The following is a 17,793-nucleotide window of genomic DNA, read 5'->3' as shown; positions in this document are numbered from 1 at the left end:
AATTTAGGAGCAAACTAGTTTACTTCACACTTCGTATTTATTAAAATAAACAGCGTTTCTGTTTGGTATAAGACGTACCATCGTATTTCTTAGATCTAATTTCTTTACTTCATCTGTTAATCGTAATAACTTCACATTTTTGTCTATGGACAAATAACTCTTCGAATTTCATGTAAGACGTAACACATTACTTGGTATACCTAGTTACTTTATTGATTCGTTTATTACAACAACTTTGCACCTATGTCTGTGGATAAATAACTGTTGAATTTCATGTAAAACATAACATATTTAGTAGGCCTAGTTACTTTAACTTCATTCGTTAATTACAACAACTTGCACCTGTGTCTATGGCTCGCTTCAGATTTCGTGCAAGAAAGACATAACATTAATTAATACCTTCTGTCAGATAATTTTCCAGGTTTACCGTATCCATAAATTGTGAGAAGTCCTACGTTCTATTTTTAGAAATACTTCTAAACAAATTTATTTGTTGTTTTAATGTACTCTGAATAAAAAAACAAAGAAAGAAAAAGTTACAGGTATATAGAGAACCGGATGAATCTATACCACCATTACGACAACCCATGACGCCTAGATCCTACAGAAGAACGATTTATCCAGTTACATGAAAATTAATGGAGTTGTGTTATCGGTTTACTTACTGGACCGAAACACTCTTCTTTCATCGTAAAACATAGTCTAGTTAAGAGCGGCAAAATCTTGCCATCTCTGACGGTCTGTCGTGACGCGAATTTCCAGCAACTGGTTCAAGTTAAAGAATCCATTAAAGGATACTTCGGGTTCGTCGTTACTTTGTATATAAACACTTGAAAAGCCCTGAACACAAATATATATATATATATATATATATATGTTACCTACCTAACAAATTAAATACATAAATTAATGAGCAAGACTTCTGTTATTCTTTGTTTAGTTTTTGTTTACAAACCTTGCTCAACTAGTTCCATGCAAGATATATATAAACAAACTGTTTATCGCTCGTAGTTCTCAAAAAATTATAAAACATAACTGTTTTCAACGTGTTTTCGATAAAAACAGCCCAACTTTTATTAACATGATTTTCAACAAACAATCCAACTTGTACAGATATCAGAATTAACCCAACATGTTCCATAAAAATGATCCAATTCTATACAAATGGATGTCATTCACGTTATTGATAAAAAAAACAATCCAACTTCTGTAAATAAAATTGTCATTACCGTGTTCTCGATAAAAATAATTCAGCTTTTAAAATGTGACTGTCATAGACATGTCATTGAAACAAAGAATGTTTTAGTGTTTCGTGAATGAAACTGGTACATATTACTCATTTTAAAGATCTGATTAGATATATTTTAGCAGTATGGTATAAGAGATCCGGTTTTGATTACACATTATAATATATCTGGTAAAGTTTGGTTTAAAAGTTATTATTACATATGGAATTGGTTTTATATTAAGTCTTATAAGATATGTCGCAAGACGTAGTTTAGAAGATAGTATGAAATTCAGTTCAGATTAAACATTATGAAATGTGTGATAAAGTTTAATAAAGTTAACTTCAGTTTGATTAAGGTGTTATGAAACGAATTATACAATTTAGTTTAGACAGTATGACATACAAAATTTGATTTAGACTGGAAATTATAAACTTTCTACACATAATGTAGGTTTAATGTTCAGTTTAGATTTCTTTCATGCCATTATTTAATCCGTATTTCCTACTTCCAAGTCAAAGAAATGATAACTATGATAATTAAACAATAAAACACTGCCCATTTATATATATATGTTTATTTGGCATAAATACAACGTACGGAGAAATAAACTTACATAACTATAACTACCACATGTGACATGTGTTTGATTAATATCTCATTTATTTTTTGTGGTTGAGCACAAAGCAACCTAAAGGGTTATTTACGGATATCACAGATATCGAAATTCGATTTTTAATGTTGTGAATACGCATATATTTCGTTGTGTCACTGAGGGCTATATTTCATTTAAAGAGGGAAGTATTCCTTAAGAACTTTTAATCATTTTACAAAAGCAGTTAAGATTTATTCTGTGATAACGTGAAAACCACACTTAAAACTAATAAATATTATTTATCATTACTATTCAAGGCTGAGCTCTATTGCTAAATATATATAAATTTGAGATACATTATTTATTTCTCATTCATCTCAATGATAACATCTGGTGGCAGGAAATTAAATTTTATAGAATCATCTCGTGGTATTCTTGAAATGTACATTCAGAGCAAATGCTTTTCTCAACGACAGTTCTAAAAGCAAATAGCTATATTCAGAACAAATCATTTCCCAAAAACTCACAATTAATAAATGTGGTTCAGTATATCCTAAAGGATGTACCCTAGTATTCTAGTGAGACGCAGCTGAGATGGCGATATTACTGTTTTCCCAAGATAGACTTTCCCGACGCCAGCACGAAATAAGATATATTCACTATAGTAAATTAGTAAGAAAATCTAACAACTTACTAGTCTGAAGTATTTTACAGTTTTTATGAACATTTGAAAGTTATTTTATTAGATAACACTAGGTAACACAAATTTTGTTCCTGGGTAATATGTGTTACTTCTTAATTGCTTATGTTGTAAAAGTACAAAAAATGGCCATTATTCCCTTCAGACTTTGCTTTTGTTCCCTTTATAATGAAATTTAGAAATTAACCTATTTTATATGTAAAAACAGGCAAATTTGCACATTTTCATTTACAATAACATATAAATAAAAATATAATTCTAAATAAAACAACATATAAATCAAGATTTACATGTATTTATACTAAAGTTACACAAAAATGAACAAAAATGTTTAGAAGTGAGTAGTTTTTCGAGATTTGCGACTGTAATGTAAATCACTTTCACGATCAGCCCCCAAATATAGTATCCCACCAAGTTTTCATTATACGCTCCTTGGTAGCGGCATTCAAAGTTCAATATATCTTAGTGAAAGCGCTCACCTTGCTCCTCTGAGTATTCTTCCATGTTCCCCTCGAATTTATCAAGATGAGCGTCAGGATATGGAATTTCAGGGACATCTTGCAGCCCATTTTGCCGTAGTTCTTCACCAGAGCCCCAACCAGTTCCACATAATTTTTGGCCTTGTGATTGCCCAAGAAATCCCGAACCACTGCCCCAAGCTTTTTTCCTTCCTACTGTGCACTCCAGGGTCGTCTTTATTTGTGGTCCAACGAAGACATCAGCTTTGACCTTTGCCTCAGACAGCTTAGGGAAGAAGTCTTAAAGGTACTTGAGGGCTGCAGACTCCTTATTAAGTTTTGTTACAAATTGTTTCATAAACCAAATTTTATGTGCAATGGTGGGAACAACACCTCCTAAAGGTCTACTAGTGGCTCACACTTGACATTGTGCCTCACCACAGAGAACTCGGTCCGTTGTAGCCAGTGCTTCCTGTTGCAGTGCGTTGCAATGTCCCTGCTGTCCCAAAGGCAAAGATAACAGAGAAACGTGATAAAGTCTCTTTGGAGACTCATCAGGAATGCATGCCACCATTTGAAGTCTCCGATAACCTCCCAGCCATACTAATCATACTTCAAGGCTTCTAGTAAGATTTTGACGTTGTTGTGTTCCTCTTTAGACACACCGAAAGATATTTAAATTTTAAAAGGTCTGAAATCTGTATAATATAAAATCTTACTATTCAAGCAAGCAAAAATTATCCGTCTTACCTTCTAGAGTTTTTTTCGCAGTGCTTGCGTGTAAAATGAGGTGCCCAGAGTTTGTCTTGATTTCCGACAGGCATGCCGAAATATGTCTTGTAGGCTTCACACATTTTAGCAGATGCTGTTACAGAGTGCTTTTTTGCTGTTGTCTTGATAAATTGGCCACGTACATAGCAGAATACATCTGGAGAATATTTGCAGCTTTTTGATGCCATCTCTAATAAAATCAGATAGGTCTATGTGTTCACTTAGACAGCTAGAACTAAACTAAAGTCGTGAGCCCCCGTATATATATACTGCTATGGAAAGTTCTAGAGAATTCTCGTAAGTTTTACAACATTTTAGAAATGTTTTTGAAAATTCTTGTAAGTTCAAGAAAATTCTCTATCACTACTCAGCACTGAATCTACCTAGAATGTTCTGGAAAATGTGTAAATTTGAAAATTTCATTACCCAGGTCACAAAAGCAGAGTTTGAAGAGAAAAATAGGTCTTTTCCATTTACTTTAGGCATAAACAATTGGGAAATAACACTTTCTGCCCAGGAACAAGAAAAAGTAAAATTTTGTTACATAGTGTAATCGTTCTTGAAGTTATCCATAGAAATGTACTAATAGATACAGCCATTCTGTTAAATAATTATTATTTTGCGACGCCTCTTGCAGGTGTGATAAAAGACACTTTTTCAATGCGCGTTGTAGTCGATAGATTTAAGAATTACAGCGAAGGTTTATCACATAAAACACTTTTAACACGTCATTGTTTTCCATACATTTCACTCTATTACCTACTAATGAAAAACAGTTAATTAACAAAACTTTTCAACATCCACATTTTACATCATTCACTTCCTTCTCACTATACGTACTCTTGTCATCATTATATATGTTTAAGTCATATGTATATTGTATTTTTAAGTATCTCTAGGCCACTCTATGTATTTTATAATGTGCACATGTTTTACACCACTGCATTTTCTGTTCGTAATACATTTCTTCGTTACATCTCACCACATGTGTTTTTCATAGAATGATGCACTATATCTAATTGCAATTTAAGTCTATAAAACCCATAAATCGAGTTTCTGTTCTTTAAAACATTTCTATGACTGAAAAACACATTGTATTTAAAAATTCCAAGACGAGAATATCTCACATATATTATAAATTCTAATTGGCTTAGCTTTACTTGGCTTATTTGACATCAAACGGCTCTACCAATAAAGCAGTATTATTGTTTAGCTTTTAAAATATGCTCATTTTCGACTTATTAATATTTATTACCTTTCCATGTCTTTTTGGTTAAATATAAAAAAAAAACCCAGATAGGTAGATAGAAAGAGAGACGAACATATATAGAGAGAAACAGACAGATATACATAGAGTATTAACTTAAGATGTAAGAGAAAAGTTGAGATTATTTTGATTTATTTTTACAACTGAAAACTGTCGGTAGTGTGTGTATATTAAGTTAGTTTCCACTGAGATAGCAAGAAAAAGATGTTACCTTGTTAAATAAAAGATTTATGACTGTGCAACTGTCTTTACGTAACAGCAAATAAGGGAAAAGATATTATTAACGTCAAAATGACGTCATGGTAGCGACATGAGAGGAGAACACCACTTATATAAAAAGCGGCAGCGATGTTCCAACCATAAGACATCAATCGGCATAGCGAAAGAACGTACAACTAGCGAACTTGATAAAGAAACAGATCCTTTTAACTGTTCTACACCTCCTACAGGTACACTACTATTGATTTTTACATATTGTTAAAAATACACAGGTTCTTTTAGATGCAATATACCTCTTGTAGTTACGGTACCATAAACTTACGTTAGTTGATGTACTTTAAGAAAGAGAAATTAAATACAGTATTATAGACTTTGTTAGTTTATGTTTTGTTAAAGAAAATATTCTTTTATTTGTACTACACTTCTTACAGGTATAGTAATATAGAGAATTATGGGTTTACTTAGCTGCTATTAATTTCTTATAGTTGCAATACTAGAGGTTTGCATAAGTTTGCGTAGAGAAACAGGGACACCTTCAACCACTCTACGTTTTCTTGGATAGAGAACTGCAGCTTTGTATTAATTTCCGTAGTGGTATCAAAATAAATATTTTGTAAACAATTTTTTAGTTCTTACAGATATTATGCTGTGACTTTAGGCCCGGCAAGGCGAAATGGTTAAGGAACTCGACTCGTAATCTGAGGGGCACGGGTTCGAATCCCCGTCACATCAAACATGCTCGCCCTTTCAGCCGTGGGGGCGTTCTAATATTACGGCCAATCCTACTATTCATTGGTAAAAGAGTAGCCCAAGAGTTAGCGGTGGGTGGTGATGAGTACCTGCCTTCCCTCTAGTCTTACACTGCTAAATTAGGGACGGCTAACGCAGATAGCCCTTATGTAGCTTTACACAAAATTAAAAACAAACCAATCTGTGATTTTATCCAAACGCCGATCGCGAAACCATGATATATTTAACTGTTCTACCCTCCATTATATGTATAGAATTATAGCACTCTAGTTCCATCTAAGGAAGTATAACGAAATTACTCTATAATTCTGAAATATCTGCATTCCTTGGTTTAGGTGAACGTCGGTTGTTATTTGAAACATTATTCGATTTAAGTTACTGAGAAGAGTAAGTTGCCTTGATGCTGATTTTTCTAACTGCAAACGTAAGATACATTATTTCAGTTATTCCATTTCGATACATTATTCAACGTATTTATTCAATCTTTCATCTTGTTAATTCTAGAAGGGTTTATTTTTCTCGTATTTTACTTTTAGTATTAAAGATAATTTTGCTAATTATTCAGCTATGTTTTAGATAAAAAATGTTATTATACGTATTTTATTTCTACATATTACTAATTTATTGAGTATTAAATATCACTCTGATTATTTTTCCAATTACAAAAGCTGTTTTAGTACATTATTTCACAGACATATGATTTATCTTATTATGCATGCTTCATGTTAATTCTGTTGCACTTTGTTTTTTCTAATTATTTCTAATTGTGAAAAATAGTATGTATACTAACTATAAATTACTATATTAATACTGTGCAATACCTTTATTGTAGTTGTATAAATTATAATGATTTAATGTTAATGTATAAGATCATGTTAACTTACCCTGGGTAAAAAGACTGTGTCACTTGATTTGTATTTACAGCTGTACAAATTGTCGTGCAAAATCGTACTTTGTAAAAAATGTGTTTTTATTCCAATAATATATGTCTGCGAACACATACCACTATAAACCGAGTATCGACCTGTGGGGGGACAGAGTACATATATAGCTCTTTGGGTAGCTTAGTGCGTAATAACTAAAAAAATAAACAACTATTGCACTAATGAAATTACTTTTTGATAAACTGATGTAGTAAAATATTAATATGTTTTCAGTTTATCCAGTCATAAGAATAATCTGTATAAAAATACGTAATAAGTTAAATTAATCTGGAAATGGTTTCAAAAGTGTGTATTTAATTTTTGTTTATCTACCATTCTTTTCTATCTTCAAATCTACAATGTATGTAAGTAATAAAAATTTGTACAATTTGCCCGTGGTGGCTCACTATTTAAGTCTCAAAGTTTAAAATACTGGTTTCGATAATCAGGGTGGGTCCAGCATAGATCACCCATTTTGTGGCTTTTTCATTAATACCAGGCAAACTATGGTTTATTCTATTTGTTTGTTAATTTCTGATTATACTCATACTTTTCTTTCGGTCCCCCAGTGGCTCAGCGGTATGTCTGCGGACTTGCAACGCTACAAACCGGATTTCGATACCCGTGGTGGGCGGAGCACAGATAGCCCACTGTATAGCTTTGTGCTTATTTCAAAACAACAACTTTTCTTTTGTTTTATTTTTAACACAAAAGTTAATAACTATTCACAGGAACTCCTGTTTTGGTGATGTCATTATAAAGTGAAAGTAACAACCAAACTTACAGTTTCTACAAAATAAATGAAACTGTAATGTGCTTTTTATTATATAATATTTGCAAATAAACATTAATTATACCACATTTGTAAGTATACACGCCTAATTACGAAATTTTTAAGCCTTGTTTGTTTGGTTGTTTTTCTGAATTTCGCACAAAACTACTCGAGGGCTATCTGTGCTAGCCGTCCCTAATTTAGTAGTGTAAGACTAGAGGGAAGGCAGCTAATCATTACCATCCACCGCCAACTCTTGGACTACTCTTTTACCAACGAATAGTGGGATTGACCGTCACATAATGACGCCCCCACGGCTGAAAGGGCGAGCATGTTTGGCGCGACGGGGATGCGTACCCGCGACCCTCAGATTACGAGTCGCACGCCTTAACACGCTTGGCCATGCCAGGCCAATTTTTAAGCATACACAACTAATTAGACCACATTTGTAACTATACATTACTGTAAGAACTGTGTTAGTACTATGAGCAACAATTTGACGGAAAATGAAAGTTTTATGCAAAGTCAGCTTTCTGTGATATAGATTTAGATTCACTTCTCTAATATTTTAGACGTTTTTAGACGTTCAAAAGATTCTTGTTTTTAGTTTAGTGTAATTGTGTTTTGTACTTTCAGCTTTTCTTCTCATGTTAATAAACTTTTTTGTCTATTAACTATCATGTTTGAGAAATGTAACGCATAAAAATTATGCATGAATGAGTTCATTCGATAGCGTTGGCCCACAGTACCATTCTCCTGGAGGTTGAGTGTTTCAGTCGTATATTTACAGATGTTTTACTTGACTTTCCTCATCTAATTAAAATTCGAATTAAAGAAAAAATGAATAAGAACTACAATTAAAATTATCTGCAGAAATAAGAATCGTTACCCTGATTAATTTTTCTTAGAATTTATATACAAACTTAGATAATCTTTATATTTTCAATTTTTTCTTTAATTATTTTCGTCAAAGGTAGGTTTGTCTAGGCAAAACCCACATTCCGAAACCACAAACATAATTAATTATATTAAAATAATTTTGAAGTAATAGCCCATGAAGGTGGAGTAACGTAATGTCAAATATAAATATATCTGATTATATTAAATATTTTATTATTTCGCCCCCCCCCCTTCAGTGGCTCAGCGGTGTGTTTGCGGACATACAACGCTAAAGACCTGGTTTTGGTACCCGTGGTGAACAGAAAAAAGACAGATAGCCCCTTGTGTAGCTTTGTGCTTAATTCAAAACAACTTTGTTACTTCATTCTTTTACAAATATCTAATAATTTTATTCTTGTTTCTTCAATAACTTAACTGCTATTATTCCAGTAAAAAATATTTAAATCTTCAAAGTGTTTAGTTTTATATTAAAAATACAGTAAACATACATATATCCTTTAATAAAAACCTCATTTTGAGGTATTAGCATAAAATTTTCTATTTACCGTATATAGATTACAGATAGTGTGTTTTCAATTTAGCAAATGGACAACGTTTGGCTTTAATAAAGAAAATAGTCATAAGAAGAATGGTAAAATTTTATAAATTTAAGTTTCAATTGAACTAATTTTTTGTTTCTTTATCTAGTTCTAGTAAGTAGAAAAAAATTAAACTTTTGGATTAATTTGTTCATTACTTTTATGGTATATTAACTAGAATCTCATATTTGTATGGAAAAATAGATACAAGGGAGAAGTCTTCGAAAAGTACAAGTATGCTATTAATGCTTCTTTCTCTGTTTTGCACTTCATTGACACAAGTAGACATATCAATTTCAATCGAATATTAACGTCTACTAAATGATACACGTGTGTATTAAATGTTGTTTCATGCATTAGGCTCGTTTTTATTTTTACTCCCAGACAAAACCATGTTCAAGATGTCAGTTTGTGGTCTACTTCTTGCTACCACAATGCTGTTTTTGATTGTTACCAGGAGTGTTTCGGAGTCATCATCGCTCACTGAAACTAACAGGTAACGTTCTCGTCTAAATAATTTCTTAAATCTGTTCCAGTCTTCATTCGAACAAACTACAAACATCGTCACTAAATTGCTTCAACATTCAAATAACGTATCAGGTGACATAATTTCTACTTTACTTTGATATTGACTGAAATTAACAAGTAACTTCAATGAAATATTAACAAATAACATTTTTATTAGATTATCCAAACATTCACTGAAAAATTACAGGTACGAGCTTAATCAGAGCACCTTTCTTTGAAATTGTAATAGCGATAATTAGACATATCTGGAAATATCAAGAAATATTCCAAAAATGTTCTGATGTTTGACTAAAGAAGATTAAAGTGTATATATATAAAACAAATATTTATTAACAGTTTCTGTGTGAGCTTATATTTTTTTATGTTACAGAAATTTGTTGCGTTCTAAAATGTCATGTTCTATTAAAAGAAAATGTCCTAAATAATATATTTATTACCATTATCCAAAATATTCTCATTTATAATCTTGATATTTGTAAATGTTACATATTTCATTAGATTCTTATAACAAATAACAAAGTCTGAATAACTTCACTGCTTTTATATAGCAAGAGGTGTTTGAGGCTAGTACATTGATCCATACAAATTAGGATACTTTATGTAAAAACATATTATAATAGAAACGTTATTCCCACTAAACTTGGGACTGCGAAATAAAACAAAATTCTCGAAAATTCCGTTTTATATTATTGTCAGAAGGTGAAGCGGAATGATGTACAAACATATACTTTTTGCTGGGATGAAGCGAGAGCTTCAAACGATGTGAAGCAATACTGGGCAGGCGCAGTTTAAGGTTTAAATTAAACTTGATCTTTAAATTGCTAAGTATAACCACTGGCACTGTTGTGCAAATTTTTGAATTATAAATTAATATTAGTTTGTTTTAAATCTTTGTTTGGAGTCTTTCTGTGCAGGGGGTTCGATTCCCCTCGGTGGGCTGAGCAGATAGCCCGATGTGGCTTTGCTATAAGAAAAACACACACAAACACAAACATACTTTCTGTGCATTGGAATGAAATTTTTATTGTGAAACCCTGACGCTTCCGAGCTCCAATACATAAGTGTCAGTTAATAAAATAACAACTCATATTTTCACAAGGAAATAATATTTTCAAACTGAGAATGCTTAGCAAACACCGCAAGAATCAGATTATGAAACTCGGAATTTTTCAGAAAATAAATGAAAGTATATTTTGTAGTTTAAAGTCAAAAGCTTTAGCTTTTAACACATTTAAGACATTTCAGGTACTAAGTTTAATATGAAAATAATAAAAGTTTTCATGCTTTTTATTTGTTTTTGAATTTCGCGCAAAACTACATGAGAGCTATCTGCGCTAGCCGTCCCTAATTTTGCAGTGTAAGACTAGAGGAAAGGCAGCTAGTCATCACCACTCACCGAATTTTATTTTGCGAATAAAATATTGTTGACATTTTCAGAAGTTTGACTAAACCTAAAAGTAAATCATCCGCCAACTGAAAAAAATAAAAAGTTTATGTTTTCTTAAAATTGGTTGATCTTATGTTTGGTCAAATAGTTAAACGTAATAAAATATTGAGGATTTTACTAATATTTCATTTCGTTTTTAAACCATGAAAATTTGTTACATTCTTTCTAACATGTAATAAGAAAGAGGCTTTTTCAGACTTCCTGCGAGATTCATTCCAGCTTTCAAGGGAGCATCCCTCTCTGTTACACGAATATTCTTTGTACATTTAACAAATGAATGTTTTGTTCGCTGAGTCAAAGTTTTTATTTGTTTCCAAGTTTGAGACTCCAGAATATAACTTAAGAAAATCTTCATGAGAAGTTAACTCCATCGAGAGACGCTATAGTTAGCAGAGGAAAAGAAAAGCAATCTGAAAACTAATGAGAACTGCATCGCCTACTTTCCTAACCCTGGCATATCAAGTGCTCCACGGGCAACAGCCACACTTCTTGATCATGATAGAAGCCCTCTTTAGATGGGTACACATTAGGCCCAAAGAACTAGTTATATATCATGACAACAAAACACTATATAACTTGTTTTTGTGTTGTTGTTGCTCCTTTTTTAACGTAAGTGAAAATGTCCGGTAGTACTAGAAAAGGAGTTTTATTAACAAGACCACGTTCAAACCTCTCGGCTAACACATTTTAATCTTAACTGGATTTTATTTTCTTCGCATTTTTTGCTGAATCAAAGCCCTTCTTTTACCGACAATGAACTTTTTAAACCATTACCAAACGTGTGATAGCTTTACTGCAAATGCTTTCGGACGTCTGTTTTCGCCTTGATTTTTGGTATTTTTTTCAACATTATATAAGCCCACTATCCAAAGACATAAATCTTAGCTTAATAAAATAGCACAGATATAGCACATTTTGTAGCTATATCCTTCAAAATCAACATTTTCTGACGACAAAGTAAATGAAAGTTACGAATGATCAGGATGATTATGAGATGCTATTAAGTTTATAACTTTTAATTCGTTACTTTAACTTCTTTTTATTAAAAAGTTTTCAGTCTTGAGTAGGAACGGTGATGAGAGGCTGAGGCTTGCTAAAACTGAAGCGACTCTTAAACGTGGTTTAGCCCCCAACAAAAAATTCTCGTTACTAAAGCTCTTCTACTTCCTAAATATTACGGTATGTCCACGAAACGTAGAGTAGTCCTTTTACTGTTTTGTCTTAATTGTACAATGTTATATTTCATCGATGTATTATCTCGTTTCCTCAACTGTTATTGTCAACAAGCAGGTATTCTAATTGTACGTTAATGAACGTTTTCGTATGCACCTTAATGTGAAAAATTATTTAGATTTATGGACCTTTTTTTTGTCAGCCTGAGACGATCTCTTGTTGAAATTAACAACCCCGCTGACGTTCTAGGAGTCTTAGCTTACCTGCAGTCAAGCATACTGAGGGCACAAGAAATTTCCAAGTAAGACCTAGCCCTACCGTTTATGTTGTTATTTTTATGTAATTCCCTGTCATTGATTTGTTCTTTCCATAATTCAAATAATACCCAGACATTTCCAACGAAATACATTTGAACATAAATATTAAATTAATTTTATTTTACTTAAAAGTGAAAATAAGAACGATAAGAATAAACTAATAAACATAAACTTAGCGATTATCATAACCTTTAAAAGATAAATTATCCAAACTGTTTCACGTGTTAATACTATTATTAAACATTAAATGTCTATATGTTTTCCATTTAATTCCTCAAGTTTGTCATTTACAATTTCAATGTTCAAATATCAGCAGTTTCCGTTCTTTACTATCATAAAGACTGTAATAAATAACACAAAGACTGTTTACAAGATTTAATCATTTTTATAGACCCATTAGGGAATTCTATTAATGTAAAAATAAGATTTTTTTAAAAAATGTATTAATTTCTTCAAATATTATAGTAAATTGTGAATCAACTTGCAAATTTTATTGCAAATGGAAGTTTTTAATGAAGAAATGGTAGTTTTTGTAAATATTTATGTAGGATATAACGTCTTTAGTGCCTTTTCCCGCTGATATAATCAATGTTGTTGGCTATGCACTGTTAATTTGATGGATCAACTTTAAGAAGATATGTAAATCACGGAACACCGAAAACCGCCGTTTTACTTAAAATAACTAATACCAGCAGATGGCGCATCTTCAATAAACATTCGTCATAGTCGTCTTCATTTACATTTGCTAGATAAAATGTGCCAATTTCTGACTGATGTCATAATGTCTCTCTCTATCTCTATGTTCCATATCCTAACGGGACGTTGGAGACCATGGTCTTCAAAAGATCTCTTCTCTTTGATATAAGTCAACCTCTGCCTTACACGATCTTTCATTCATTCACTCTTCCAAGTTACGACTAGACTTTTAATTTCTTCTTTCCACATAACTAGTCCAAGAAACTCCTACTGTCTTTTTCTGATGTCAGTCAGTAGCTTCCTTCTGCAATCTGCTCTCAACAAAATATCTTCATTTGACGTGTTACTTCTCTAACTCACCTTGAAGATTTCAATTCTGTTTATCATACTTGCCAATACTGCCCAATGTTCTGATGCCTACGTAAGAACTGGTATAACATAGCAATCCATAACTTTTAATTTCATCCTCATAGAAATTTTACTACATGTCAGAATCTGTTTCTTTTTCAGAAATGTGTATTTTGCCGTTCCTATTTAGTCTCTGTTTTATTTCATAATCACAAGTACTATCTGATGTTATTCATCTTTCCAAAAAGTTGAATTTATTGACCTGCCTTATCTGTTTCTCATCTGACAATAAATACAGGAATGATCTCCTTTGTAATTACCACACATTGCGTTTTCCTACAGTTAATATTTAAACCCGTCTTCTAATTTTCACTAACAATTAATAACCAATTACCTAATAACTATTTACATCGGTAATGCATTATGTTTGGTATTTTAGGATGTGCACACATATATAAAAGAATTAGGATAGGTGAACTGTCATGTGGTTTTATTTATTTATTTACGGAAATTATTTACAGTGAAAAGAGAGGACTTGACTTAGGCCTGTCTCGCGGTTTTTCCGGTAGTCAAGCGGCTAAGCATCGTATGGGGCTTGCAGCAGCAAAATTTGCTGGTGGTCCCGGTAGACGGCGCCGTGATTTAAGCCAGAAGGAATAAAGAAACGTCTAAATATTGCTAAACAAAGACAATGACGCTAATAAACAAAACTTTTTTCTAACTGTTCACCTAATTAGCATACTTTAAAACATAGTGGAATTTCTTAAAAATAGAAATACTTGTTCTAATAGTTCTAGTATCAAGTCGTAAAGTTTGAAACAAAAAGTAAATTTCTTTTATGTACTAAAATAATAAAAGTTAGTGTAACAATAAAACTTTTGTTTGCATAAATAACATTGATAGAGTATTTATTTGTTGTTGTTTTTAAAAAGGTTCTTAGTAATGATATAGAATGAAGTATTTTCCTCTTGCCAGTCAAGAGAAATTTCACCCACGAAAACTAAAACAATTGTTCATAAATTATTGAAACTTGCCGTCTATAAAACAAAACTTGTAACGATTTTTTTAAAATATTCAAAGTTTAATTACGTTTCTCTCTGTTTTTGTTTTCCTATATACACGACCATATCGTGCTCACCAGATATATTTTTGAAGCTTCTACATAAAGTTTAACTGTCATAATTTTGAGTATTAATAATAATTTACAAATATTGACTGGGTTACACCATCAATGCACCTTTACTTTTTATCTTACAAATAATAGCTTAAGCACAAGCTTCAAATCATTTGTTTTTATCACGCACGATTGGTTCATTTGTTGTTGTTTTTAGTTTAAAGTAAGATACAATAATATGTGCTTACATTTAATTACGAATTTGTATTTCAAAATTATATCCTCACTTTTAATATTTTTATAAAATAAAATTGCCTTCACGTGTTGGTGCTTTTGGTTTGCATTGTTTTTGGCACAAAAGTACAAAACGAACTATCTCCTGCTTCTTCATGAAGAACCAAACTTCCAGATTTTATCTTTATGAACAGGCAAACTTAGAGCTGACCCACAGAAGGACAACATAAAATGGTTTGATATGGTGTAAAATGTATACCCCTATTGGTAGTGAATAGTACTAAAACACATTAGTAATTTGAACGTTAAATGGTAGCATCTGTTTTATTAAATGTTAAAACTAAATCTAAGTTTAGGTCATACTACACAAAATCTGAATATATAATAGATTTTACAGCAATTTTACGTTGTGTGACTGACAAGCTACACCTATTCCACAAATAGTTACTTGAAGGAGCTAACCATAATCAATATAAGAAGGTCGGGAATACTTAGAAAAAGTGCTGTCAAAGAAATGGTCTCACGCTAACATTCTTAAAAGTAAAAACTGCTACTGATATTCAAGACAACAAGTTTAATTATACATTTCAAGAAATACTTAACGTAGTCCAAAATAAATTACTTAAACGCACCATCTACGAGAAATATAAAGTTTTCAAACAACTCAGTCACCGCGAAATAACACATCGCACTGATCTAGCAAAAATTTGTTCAACAACCGATTTTGCCAAATCATCAACAACCATGTTTACAAACTGAACTTGAAAATCAAACAATACCTAAACAAAAATGTAAAGAATCTAGGAAAAAAAATGAGAATAAAACTGCAAACTCTTCATAAAGCTTCGCAAAACATAATATCATCAACTTATCTGACACACCCCTAAATAAAAGTAAAATTGAGTGCCTTAAAATACGCCTAAGAACTAACATACAAATAAGTATCGAATAACTGAAAAAAATTTAGTTTGGCAGTGAACAAGATTTAAAAGAACCAGAAGTTCCAATTCAACAAATTATAGATAATTAGGCTGCTTAACCTTTAAGGTCAGAAATTGAGTACGATGCATCAATGGTAGAACTCTTCAACTCTACGGACTGCCAAAACGTTATCAAACACATAAAAAATGCGCTTCATAAAATTAGTCTAATTTTCCGTTTACACTAAGCTTGCCAAATATCTAACTTGAATTGTTTCAGCATGCAACGACGTAGATAAAATCACCAAACACACCCTACAATTTATACCACCCCAAATTCATCTGAAAAAGATCAGTTGATCCAAATTACGAAATATGAAAAAATAAGCAATCCTGCCGATGCTTATAAACTAACTGAAATTAAAATGCATGGATCATTTCTAGAATTTGAAAAAGTATGCAATCAATAATGCATTTGAACTTGAAAATAAAAGTTAAGTTCCTAGACAAAAAAGATTTCATGAACAATATGATATTGCTGTAAATATATCCAGTGCACATTCAGATGTCTAGGTGAAAATACCAGAGCGAGTACCTTGTGCTAATACGTATGTTGTGCAACACGCACACTTGGTGCTGAGTGATTTTATTCAGTCCGTACTGAGAATTTAAAACTTTAATTATTTGCTTCAGGACATTTTGGAACAAACTATTAGTAAATAGGCTTTACTGTCAGTACCAGTGAAATCTAATTCTGATACAACATTAGAATAATTATGTTCCATCCCATGATCTTCACCCAATGATTGTTTGGAAGCTTTGCGTTATAAATTTACCAATGTGCTAAAGACAATAATTGTAGTTACAAATGACAAAAAAATCTTACGAACTTAATGAAACCAGTTTTTCATTAAATATCTACAGCCGTTTAAAATCGTGTTTCCCATCATAATTGAAATAAATATATTAATATACCTAAGCTGCTTCAACCAAATACACAGGAGCTGAGTAAAGTATCTGGATTGTTACAGAGTTCTTATAATGAAATAACGTTCTTGTGAAACAAGTTCAATTAATTAAAATAAAAGGCAACAAAAATTATCACAGTCTCAAGCACTGAAAGAAAATTTCGAGTCAGGTAAATTAGTAAAGTTTTGCAATATATTCATAATAAATATTGCAATAAGAATTAAAAGAAACAGTGATAGCGGTAATGATACGGACTTTCAATGCAAAAATTTGGGTTTCGATACCCATGGTAGGCACAGCACAGATATCCCGTTGTGTAACATTGCGCTTAATCACAAAATAACAACGTAATGAAAAAATAGGCACAGAGCTGATTTTCGTGACATCTATTGTTATTTTAATATACTATTTCACAAATTTCGATACTTTCTCGCAAGTAACGATAATATCTCGAATAGATAGATGGCTGGTTTTGCTGGATTGACTAACCACTTACGTAAACTATAGGCTGTTGAGCTTAATAAAAACGTGTCAAGTGTGTTGGATGAAATATAGGAAGTTGCCAGGACTGAAATGTACTTAAATTTGTGATGACGAGAAAACCCACTTGTAGTGAAAAATATATATGTAAAAACCTGACGATGACTGAAGAAGGTCGAAACGTTGTTTGCTCCTCTGCATAAAAATTTTTCTCAACCCAAACCAGCCGTTTATATACATATATGTACTTAAATTTATTTTTAGTTTTATTGGACTATTCTGTAAGGTTTTCCTTTTTTTTTTTCTTCTTTCGTCAGTGGTGGTGTTTTATCGTTAAACTGGTCAAGTCAGAAAGTTTTACGAACTATTTATTGAAGTTCTAAATTTGTTAAGTTTAATGAAAACTTA

The 17,793-nt window shown here is 31.8% G+C and overlaps 1 protein-coding gene across 1 annotated transcript; it reads left to right on the top strand.

The window, feature by feature from the left end:
* The first annotated feature begins 5,327 nt into the window (after nt 1–5,327).
* Nucleotides 5,328–14,569, top strand: LOC143223888 (uncharacterized). Its single transcript, XM_076452364.1, has 4 exons — nt 5,328–5,466; nt 9,544–9,655; nt 12,510–12,608; nt 14,190–14,569. Exons 1-4 carry the CDS (start codon nt 5,328–5,330, stop codon nt 14,326–14,328), a joined length of 489 nt encoding a protein of 162 aa, XP_076308479.1. The 3' UTR covers nt 14,329–14,569.
* The last annotated feature ends 3,224 nt before the right edge of the window (nt 14,570–17,793 follow it).

The sequence above is a fragment of the Tachypleus tridentatus genome, chromosome 8 (assembly GCF_004210375.1).
Source record: "Tachypleus tridentatus isolate NWPU-2018 chromosome 8, ASM421037v1, whole genome shotgun sequence".
Taxonomy (NCBI): domain Eukaryota; kingdom Metazoa; phylum Arthropoda; class Merostomata; order Xiphosura; family Limulidae; genus Tachypleus; species Tachypleus tridentatus.
Note: the sequence above shows the minus strand (reverse complement) of the source record. Positions and strands in the feature narration are given on the sequence as shown.

Bases quoted from the DNA above. Each gene is read 5' to 3' on its own strand.
- LOC143223888 (XM_076452364.1), top strand. From the start codon at position 5,328: ATGAGAGGAGAACACCACTTATATAAAAAGCGGCAGCGATGTTCCAAC. The intron at 9,656-12,509 runs GTAACGTTCTCG...TTTTTTTGTCAG, and splicing joins TCGCTCACTGAAACTAACAG to CCTGAGACGATCTCTTGTTG. The intron at 12,609-14,189 runs GTAAGACCTAGC...AATTATTTACAG, and splicing joins AGGGCACAAGAAATTTCCAA to TGAAAAGAGAGGACTTGACT.